Consider the following 11,759-nt stretch of genomic DNA (forward strand, 5'->3'; position numbering starts at 1 on the left):
CACAGAATATAGTTTATTTTTTAGATTGTGCACTTTATAACAAATAGTATAACCTTCAATTTTTATTTTAAATATATCTTACAGATAAGCAATGACAATTATAAGCAAATAATATTAATATAAAACTGTGTCAATGTAAAATAAAAACATCACTTCGATTAATTTTTAGCATCACTGCCATCTAGCGGTAAAAAATAATAATCACATAAAACTTAAATTGTACAAAATAAATACTACTTACTATTTTATAAATAGATTTTGGTATATAATGTAAATAAATAATAATTTCTCACAGAAAAACGTGCAATTTATGGTTAAAATATATTTATTTTATTGTAAAATGTAAGAAAAATAGACGTGTATCTGTAAATTTATGTATATGTTTCAGCAATGGGAACTTACGGTTACATTATACATTATTAAATACACCATCAATGCATTAAATATATTATATGTAATATTATATAAAACATCATTATTTCAAGATTTTTATTTTATTATTAACATCCATTACATTTATTTTACAAATACAATACAATTTACTTTTAGTTATTTAGACTTAAAATTTTAACACACTTGTAATGAATTTCTTTATTTCATACTTGTAATATTACTCTTCAGCAATCCTCTTAGAAGTAAATATTAAAATATATACGGCATAAAGGTGCTTTTACAAGCCAGAATCGTACGAGCAACGTTCGGAATCGCTATACTAACGTCATCGCCGGATAGAACTTAACGTAAGATTCCGGCTTATGTCTAAATGAACCTTAAAGTTACAGCTTTCTACTTAAAGGGATTTAGCTTCGCTGGATGTTAGTATATCTAGTCAAGTTAAATGACCTAATATCTAGTTCTCTAGTGAATTGGTAGACCCTAATGCTTGCCTATCCCTGTTTACTAATCTCCTATAAACTGAGACCTTGATAAGTGAGCGCTTAGACCGCTAAATATTTCTAGCTCATAAAGGTTTCTCCTATACCTGGTTTTATCACTTATCCAGGTTCACAAATTAGCATCACTTTTACTTCTCACCACCATTTAACGTAGAACTTCACTGCCGTAAAATTGCATCAACGTATATTTCTGTTTCTGTTTTTTTTTTTTCAAAGAAAATGTGATGATTGACATGTGTCAATACATGTATCAAAACAGTTAAAACCTACAAATATAAAAAATATACATCTTATATAATCTTAGTAAATTTTTCAACATTCAATCTTTTATCTTCGAAGAATGTTAGTATACAATATAACATGATTTAATGCATTTTTCATTTTAAATACACTACTGTCAAATTGTCAAGTTGTCAAGTGTCATCTTGACAAGGTATTTTATCCCGTCACCTTTAGTCTCGAAGACTGTAAGGTGGTGTATTTTAATTCTGTGATATAAAGTTGTTATTAATAAAAGAAATTATTTGTTAAGCGTAATTGTTTAGTGCGATATTAGACGCGGCCAAGCATTTCATTATACTTAGGTGCTGTTATGGTGAACTATTTGATATAATGAATTAAACTAATTTTTATCAATCTTGTTGTGTTAATATTTAACAAATATATTTGAAACTTAACTCGAATTTTAAAATAGTTTTTAACTTAACAAAAGTTTACAATAAATGCTTTTCATTTTTCTATATGGCAATTATTCGTTTAAATTTGCACCTTATAAAAACAATATATTTTTTAATAATTAATAGTTAAATATATTTTTATTTCACATAAAAATAAGATTTATTCGAGGAATTTACGATTGTGTCGTAAATTAATGTATTCAAATTAATAATTATTATCATATTTCTGAACGTTATTCCAATATTTTTTTTAATTAAACACAACAATTTTAATGGGTATTCTTTCTCTTTTTAAATGTCCTTTTAAAATGAAAATTGTAAAAAAATACTATAATTATATTTAGTAGTTTAAAAATATAATAAACATTATTTTGAAAAGAATATAGCAAGCATTTAAAAATATAGTAGTGTTATTGCACCTTTATATATTGTTTTCTTGCATATAAATAATATGTTCAATAAATGTAGTTAAACATGTTTTAAATATATCACATTTTTATAAATTAAAAAATAAGGGCAGCGTCGCTTCATCATTTCGGCGAATTCATGGCCGCTTGCTCGTTTGCCACCTTGTACTATAAAAAATATATATGTATATTCAAATTGTTAAACTAAACAGTGGCGCTAGTGTCTCGTAATGAAAACAATATGAACTATAATTTGAGTTTAACGATTTGTAAATTTGAATTATAGCTTTTACAAGGTTGTCAAATTATTATTTATGTACATACACGAAATAATTTATGTAGATAGCACTATTAGTTATTAAGAGAATATATTTAATATTTAGTTTTACACTTTGGGAGTAAAAGGCCTACATAACAGGCACTGCCTGTGTATTCATTTCGGCAGTTTATTTATTTTTAATATTTTATGTCATAGAGAATTTTAAATGCATAATAAAAATTTGTTCAAACTTAATTGTGTTTCTATTTTTACCATGACATTGATTACCACATGGTTTACTTATTTGGTTTACATTAAATGTTAAAAATGCATAAAACTATCTTTTATGGATTTCAGTTTAAAGCGCCATCTCTTATCAGGTTTTCGTTTTAAGTTATCATAATTCCAGTGTTTCTTGTCTGTAACACTAGATGGTGGCTTAATAAAATATTGCGGTGCAAAAGTAGTGGGACACGTTGCGTAAATATGCAATATTTACATTTGCAATGACTCAACAGAGCGTTCAATGCTCTTGTCTCGATTTTTGTGATCGTCGTCGCTTTTGTTATAAAGTTACGAACTTAAAATATGTTACTTAAAAAGCGTGCTAAGAAGAGCATTAGATTCATTGAAATTGGCGGCAATCTCTGCACGTTTGCTCATTATGACGGCACGCAGGTGTGACTAAAGACTAACCACAGATTATTCATTTTATCAGAAAACTTATCATTTAATTTTAGTCGTTTTGTGAGGCTGTCGCGTATTATTTTAAAATATTTAAGTTTTACTTCCTAAATTATGACTTGTTTTATATTTAGTTTATAAAAGTAAGTTGCAATTCAACAAATGTTTTGTTAACAATATTGTGTGTGAAAATTTAACGAGTGATTAGTGTTTTCATTAAAATTATGGCTGTTGATAAACTGATATGGAAGATAGCATTGGATTTCTTTGTCCTCCTCTGCGGTAAGTTTCTAATATTTTAATATTAATCGTACAAATAAACAATTTATTAATAACATGTTGAAGCGGTTAACCAGTTGTATTTCGTGCGGTAAACACGTCCTTGTATCGGAAAACTGATCATGTTTTTGTTTCAATATGTTCTGTATTTATGTTGAAGATTTATTCATCATAAATTTAACAAAGGATACAAATGATATAATACTTCGTTGATCATAAATAAGAAAGGTAGTTTAAGAAAAATTACAAACTAGAAACCAGCTGTCCGCTCGCACTACCGAAAACAATAAAAACATAGCCACCCACCTCCTCCCTCGCCAAATCACATTCTCTCCTTATTAGAAAAGGGTGAAAAGGGGAATAAAACTAGAATTGCGAAACTTATAAAGGGAACCAGGACTAGAATTATGTCTCCTGTTTTGTCCAACATAAAAATGTCACACATTACGTGATGATCATGACACCATAATGATATGATTTGCAATCATTAATAACAATATTTACAGCTATTGTTTACGATTTTATTTAAATGTAAAATATTTAACTGCGCAAAATCTCTCTTTACTAACTAACGTAACCTTGCTTATCAATTTAAAATCGGTTACCGTAAAATTACCTTGAATCGAATAGTTTTTGTACGTGAAGTAAAAATCACTGAATTTTAAATATCCATTTTTTTATAAATGATTTTCTATTTTTTGAACTGTGGTAAAGCTTTCGAGTTTGTAAAATTAAACGTAGTAACAAACACGTAACTAAGACGGCCTACGCTGATGATCTCAAATGTACGTACCTACATAAAAGTGAAGGTGACTAGTTGACACCGTTTATGAGACCGGTGGCATTAATCATAGTATTTAATCTAATTCCAGTTTGAATAGGTATGTAGTTCTTGTACAAGATACGAAAAGTATTACTATTTAATTATAACACTTGTATAATCATATGTTATTGAGATTTATATTGGTATAGTAATAGAAGAGTTACTGCAGCATTTATTGTGAGGTTGACGCAAGGCAGGCGGCTGGCCGTAAAAAATTAAGCCAAAACTTTGAGGTTATTAAAACCCTGTGTGCCGACCCCACGTGGTAGGTAAAAGGCTAGGGAGATGATAACTAAAGCATTTATTATCATTAATAAGTTATTAACGGAGATTTTAATATTTCTTGTACGAATTAAAGTTGATCACTTAATAACTCTGAGTACGGCAATTAAAGTTTTGTATTGGCTAAAAGTTATTCATACAATATTTGTTTGTTTTAAATATTTAAGAAGAAATACAATACACACGTTCGTTTCACAACCTAGATTTTCGCACCTAGTTTTAAAATTCTAGATTTTTCGCTTATATCTATAATCATAGTCACTGATTTACAAGAGTAATACGGTACAGATGTAACTTCCTTCTTATCCTATGTACTTCGTCAAAGAAATCAATCTTACTAATATTATAAATGTGAAAATTTGGTTGTATGGATGTTACTTCATATCTCCAAAACGGCTTAACGGTTGGAATTTAGTTTAAATGTAGATTATAGTCTGGAAGAACACATTTGCTACTTACATTTTTTTTTAATTCCGCGTGCACGAAATCGCGGGCAAAAGCTATGCTACTTCATCCTTATCATACGAATAGTTCGCCAACGAAATCATATGAGTATATATCACTTATAATATTCAGGCTAACCAATTGATTATTATCATTCAATTGATTCATTCGAATGAGGTTATCGTTCAATGAAGAGGAAATCCTTATTGCAACGATATAAAGGATATTATCTTCCTATATAAAATGTAGGAGCGTTTGAACTAAAACGATCATTAAATTAGTACTAAACCTAAACTAAATAAAGTTACTGTTACTATCTAAAAGTCCGTCAAACTCTTGATTAAATAGCCTCAAAGTGAACATCATATAGTCTAGTGATTCGCAAAGTTGTCTAGACCCCCTGGAGTCTACAAAAGACCCGGCCGCGGGGTTGTACTGTAGATAAAGTTGAGGGGTTTCACCGAAACAGTAAGATTTTGAAAACAGTCAACGAGAAAAAAGTTTGGGAATCTCTGATGTGATTCCAACTTTGATTCCAACTGATAACTCTGAAGGATAAGGATTAATGACGTAGTAATTGAAAGTTTGCACATAGTAATCTCCTCTCCCTGTCCTTATCCCTTATTCCCTACTTAGACTGTGACTGACTTAACGTACGAGTAGAGTTGTAGCACCACGTTTTCGTCATCCAAAAAATAAACGATTTGTTTTACTGCTTACGTATTTTATTATCTGTACTTAATTATACGGAGTTTGTATCACACGTGTCTATCAGTCAATGTCAATAAATAAAGAAAATTGAACAAGCAATATGAAGGGAATTTTATTTTATCTAGTATTTACGACTAGATGAAATCGCCATTTTACCAAACGGTTCGCCACAAATTTACTTTTATTTATTTTCTTAATTAAATTATAGTTAGTTCACTCTACTGTTTCGTAGGTAACAGAAAGCCCTTCTACAGTGACCCAAAATTATAAAAACATACATCAGAAATAAAATACGATTAGGTTGACATCATAAAACGATACCATGTAATAGATAGAACATAGAACTAGCTTATAATTTGTTATTTTATCTATAGATATGAAATTAGCCGGAAATACTGAATCATTAGTATATCGAGTTGAAAACGATTTGCCTTTATTATATGTATATGAAAACCTTTAACTACTTCAATTTATAATATTTGATTTTACCTTATAGAGTCAACTAACATACTAACCACCAGAGCTGGGCATTAACTCGTTAATCCGTTAATCGTTAATTAACGAAGTTAACATTTTGCTTAACGGATTAACTTTTAAGTTAACTTCAAAAAGTGTTAACGCTTTTGTTAACTTCCGTTAAACTCAACTTCCGTTAGTAAAAGTCCGTTAATCGTTAAATTAGAAACTTTGAGACATGCTGTCATTTTGTTTAAATTACGCGCCACGCCACGCTCGTAAGTTCAGCTATGTAGGGCGACTGTCGGCGACTCGAATGGTGAACGAACGAGTTGATAATTGATATAATATGTGAAGTTCGCGTGCAAGTGTATGCATCAGAGCGTCCGGGAAAGACGTGACCAACAGGACAAAATCAAAAGAAGGTTCGAAGTAGTATATTTCATTACGAGTATATAAAAGCAAGAGTATGTAATAGCCACCATTCCGAACGCTCTTCGTCCCTGCAATACGAAACTTTTTGAGCAACTGTATTAAAACACTTTTTTACTCGTGCTTTTTCTTTAGCTTTTCTGAACTTGTCTTTCCCAACTGTCAAAATAATGTCTGTTAAAAAGAATAACCAACCACGAAGTTTTTACAAAAAAAAAAAATCATTGAAGTTTTTATGATTCACGCAAATATTTCTAAAAAGAAGCTTCTAATTTGTTACAATATCAGATTTAATGATTTGATTCAAGGAATTAGGTTAGGTTTCATTTTATTTCATCTCATTAAATTTCATTTTCATTTCATATCAATAAAAATAATCTACTGAAGACTTGGTTCTTTGGGCATAGTTCCCTTTGCCTACCCAGAATGGGTGAAAAAAACAAAAAATCTCTGTTTGTATTCTTTTACGGTTGGCGCCATTTTTCAAACATTTTAGTTAGTTGAGTTTATTGTGTTTTTAATATTCTATTGAATTGCTTCATTTTTTCGCAACTGTATCAAAAATAGTTGTTTAGTACACGTGCGGAACTTTCATTACAACTTGTTCCAACTGTCAACCCTCACCTTCGGCTGCGCCTCGGCTCGGGTAGACGTTTGTTGGAACTCTTTGCAATGTAAGTGTTATATATGCGCATCAACTATGCGCAAATAGGAACGGTCGGCTGCGTCCGACCATTACGTCAATGTGATGTCATTAAAGCAGTCTGCACTAAGCAAGCGTTGTTTCAGTTACTCTTCCGTAAGGCTCAGTAAGGCTTTCCGCACTCGTAATGAAATAAACTATAATGCATTCATATTTGTCTCTAATACTAATGTATACATTCTATAAATGTATAGTCAAATTACTATTTTAAACAAGTGTCGCCACATAAGTGTGAAATTAGTATGTATAATTTTCGTATGGTTAACTGTTAACGATTAACTTTAACTTGCGTTAAATTTTCGAGAATTTAACGCTTTAACGATTAACGAAGTTAATTTTTTAATTAACGAATTAACGATTAACGAAGTTAACTTTTCGATTAACTGTGCCCACCTGTGCTAACCACATTCTATAGAAACGATTTGATAAGATGTTTCCATTGCCGATAAACCTGAATAAACGTAGTATTTTTGAAAAACAAAGATAACACTATGGTATTGTACAGCTGTTTTATAGATAATAAATGGTTACATTCCCATCTAACTATAGATAAATTCAAATTCAGCTTTGTTTATTGTGACACGTGACTTTATACATTGTGTCACCTCATTTTGTTAATTACGTGAAAGGGTATGCCAACATATTGTTATTTAGATCAGGGATTCCCAAAGGGGTCGATATTGAACTTAAAGCATTGCTAATTCTCACTCCGTCTTCTTCTATTGACCTAAGTCAGAATGAAAAATAATAATAATAATTGTTCTTAAAAGTAGATAATTTGGCCATGGGGGGTCTGAGGTAACAGTTCATTTTGGAAAAGGGGGTCACTTGTCCAAAATAGTTTGGGGATCCCTGATTTAGATAAACGACCATTTATATCACTCTTTTATTTCACTAGCAGTAACCCGCGACATCATCACGAAATTTAAAAAAAAGTAGCCAATAATTTTCCCGTGTGCATCCGAAGATTACCCTGAACAAACGATACCTCGCGGCCACACAGATGAAATTAAAAAAAATGGTTTTTCGTTATCAGCAACAATAAAACATAATGTGTACGGATTATATTTTTTCGATATTACATACAGACACTACAATTTTATTAACCTACTAGCTGTCGCCCGCGATTCCGTCCGCGCGGCATTAAAAACATAAGTAGTCTATGTGTTCTGTTCTTCCAGACTATGTTCTACATCTGTGCTAAATTTCATCACGATCTGTTCAGCTGTTCTAGAGATACCTTCAAACATCCATCCATCCATCAGCATTTTTAATATTAGTATTATGATGTTTGTTAACATTTTGTTTGTGAAGATTTGGTGACATGTTTTAAGACATTAATTTAGTTTATAATCAAGATGTACATGTTCTAGATAAATTTCATTGACCCCGATGTTAAAACATGTTTGATAAAGATAACATTCTGTACAAATACTTCCCTGTGACGATTATATTGTATTTTCAACCTAACTAAGGATTCTAGCTTCTATTTCGAGGCTACATAAAAATAAGCATTTAGTGTTGCCTTAAAATTAATGTTTTTTTAAGACAGAAGAAAGAAACATTTTACATAATATAATTCGATAAATGAAAAGTAAAATCTAAACTAAAATTATATTCAAAATATGAATTAACTGACTTAAAAAAATAAAATGAATTACCCAAAACAAGAGATTTGCAAGGTTTTAACAAACCTACAAAATTATGAACCTTAAGTATCAGTAAATTATATTATGTATAGCATAAGTGGAAATATATAAATGTAAAATAAACATTTTTATATCATAAGGTGATGGCCACCTGGATTCGCCGCAATAGCGAGGCGACCGTTATCCATAGACATCCGCAAATTCAGATGCGTTGCCTACCTTTAATCAACGGAGAAGGGGACGCACAGAAAGAGGATATTTCTCCTTCCTATGCGTCCCCTCTTCCGCCAAATCCACGTGTCTTATTTATTATAAGATGGAGATAGTTAATACTAACAGAGCTTCAAAATTTTCTTCAATATAGTCACCAACCATTCGTTAATTCCGCAAGTCTGCAACTTGCCTATTCACCATTAGTCTGAGACATAATATACACTATTCAAACAATAAAACAGTATGCCATGGTTGTTGTTCTGCGTATCTACAGTGGCGTTTCCCCTGCTTGGGCTGCTGCTGTGGGCGGAGCCTTACCACCGCGGCTACTTCGCCGACGACGACTCCCTACGGCTGCCTTACAAGCAACAGCAAATCTCTGAAGGCCTGCTCGCGGGACTTGGCTTCGCTTTCATTATTGTTACAGTAAGGAACTGAACTTCTTTAAATGCATGATAATTCGATGTCAGTGTATATGAACTGGACGGGACGGCCGTATTATTGTTCTACAAGTTTTGAAACAATGAAAAGCATCGTTACATGAATTTGTGTGTTTTGTTCAAATGGGATTTGTTTTGAGTGTATTAAGTTTACTTGAACTCTCTAATTATTAGATAAGAGTCTAATAGAAGGTAAATTAATAATTCGCTGTGGGGCTGATTATTGCTCGCATTGTCCTCTAAATGCACCCGGCCATCCAAGGCCATCCAAGGTATTTGTGATGATATCTTACCGAAAAAAAAAACTTTGTCGTTTTGTCACCAGGTTGTAGTCACAGAGTTCGTGCGCGACAAGCGTGGGAACAGTGTGGGCGAGAAGTTTGTGAATGGGTGGCTAGTGCCGGGCTGGGCTTGGGAGAGCTACGTAACGGTAGGGGTGTACACTTTTGGAGCAGCCTGCCAGCAGCTCACTGTCAACGCTGCTAAATACGTTATCGGCAGATTAAGGCCACATTTCTTTGATGTAAGTTCTCTTAGATTAAGTTCATCAGAACTAATTACAACACATATTTCCGATAGTTTTAGGCTTTTACTAGTTTGATTTTTAATTGATGTTACGCATAAAGTTACGCGTTACGTCCAAGTAATTTACGCTGCTTGCCTTTCTGTTCTGCACCATTTTAGCTTACCCGTATTAATTTCAAAGGCACGTACAAGCAATGAATATATGACTGTTTGGTCGGGACGAGTGACGACAGCCACTTATAATTACACTGGTCTTATGCTTACCACATTGTTGCATAATGAAATTTCGTTCTCCAGCTCTGCAGGCCGATACCTAATTCGTCGTCCCCATTGAACGAACTGGGCTACATCCAAGCATACACGTGCTCGGGAGCAAGCGCGGCGCAGCTCAAGGAGATGCGCCTCAGCTTCCCCAGCGCACATGCCAGCTATGCAATGTACACCGCTGTCTTCTTTATTGTACGTTACTTATCAATCCTTATATATATTAACGCCTATCCATTATCAATCATAATTTAATAATTCATTTTCTGGTACGGAGACAGGCATTTGCTAGCCAGATAGTAGATGATGCATAAAACGACAGTGTTAAAAACTTTACCAATGACGTCACAAAGGCATTATTTTAAAGTGTACAAGAAACATGCATAGCAAATGAATTTGATAATCAAAAATATTTTTAGCACACTATGTAAGCAAAGGTTACACGCATGCCGTTAGTATCAAGTTATTGTACACGCATAGTAACGTGTTCGTGCAGTTCTACATCCAGGTGAAGGGCAAGTGGCGCGGCTCGAAGCTGTTACGTCACGGCTGTCAGTTTGCGGCGCTGATCGCAGCGTGGTACGTGGGCCTGTCGCGAGTGGTAGACCATATGCACCACTGGAGTGATGTCACTGTCGGATTCCTTGTGGGATTCGCTTTTGGTGCTATTGTAGTAAGTTATACTTGCCTATTTAAGGAAACCATTCGAACTTAATAGTGGACAGACAAGAGACACATAGTCGTGTTTCGGAAGTATATAAATGTAGCATAAACCTCACAGAGTTTGCAACAATTAATTAATTTTAATTGTGAAGCGCCTAGTGATTTTTTATAGCACAAAAAATTTCGCATACAAATAATTTTATGACAGGCGCTAAGAAAAAAGGCAAAATTTTCTTTAACTTCATACACAACTTATACCTGTGTAAGAAAGAACGATTAAGCTATGGAATGACTTATAACTTAATTTCTAATAAAATATTGTTTATATTTCCAGTTTGTATATATCTTGAAACCGAAGAAATACGGTATGCCGCGCTCATGGGAGACGGGGCCTCCTGAAATGCTTCCACAGCCCGTTATGTCCAGATGACTACACGCACAAGTTGTTTTTGAATAATAGTATAATAAAACACTCTTAACCCAAAGGTATAGGCAGTGCTCAAGTTAAAACAGCCATATTTGTATATTGACTTTAATTGAAAAATAAAACCATGTATTTTTTTATGATTTTTTTAATATGGTTATATATACTACAAAAAACGGTGAATTTAAAATAAAATTATTTTATTTTTATTTAAAGACTAAGGTAACATTACTAAACAATTTAATATTGTCGCGATATAATGAATTTAATACTTAATAAGATAAAATGCGACACTCTAAAATTATTTAATGACCACTAAAGAATTTAAGGGATTGCTTAACTAAACCATTGAAGATTTTAACTTAGTGTGAGATTACCTTTACAGGTCATTCACCTTTTACTGTTTTAAAGTTAGTATGTTTCAAGATTAAATGAAAACCAATCCGGCCTTTAAGTACAAGACTCGCGTTTGGTTTGTAAACTTTTAAACTAAAACCTGGAACTTCTATCGCCTTCTGACTTAAGACG

General features: G+C 32.5%; 1 protein-coding gene across 1 annotated transcript; it reads left to right on the forward strand.

Moving 5' to 3' along the window:
- The first annotated feature begins 3,042 nt into the window (after positions 1–3,042).
- Positions 3,043–11,368, forward strand: LOC106715793 (putative phosphatidate phosphatase). Its single transcript, XM_014509148.2, has 6 exons — positions 3,043–3,205; positions 9,190–9,341; positions 9,681–9,878; positions 10,178–10,339; positions 10,641–10,817; positions 11,142–11,368. Exons 1-6 carry the CDS (start codon positions 3,148–3,150, stop codon positions 11,235–11,237), a joined length of 843 nt encoding a protein of 280 aa, XP_014364634.2. The 5' UTR covers positions 3,043–3,147; the 3' UTR covers positions 11,238–11,368.
- Positions 11,369–11,759: the final 391 nt, after the last annotated feature.

Source organism: Papilio machaon, chromosome 16 (genome assembly GCF_912999745.1).
Source record: "Papilio machaon chromosome 16, ilPapMach1.1, whole genome shotgun sequence".
In the NCBI taxonomy this organism is placed as follows: Eukaryota; Metazoa; Arthropoda; class Insecta; order Lepidoptera; family Papilionidae; genus Papilio; species Papilio machaon.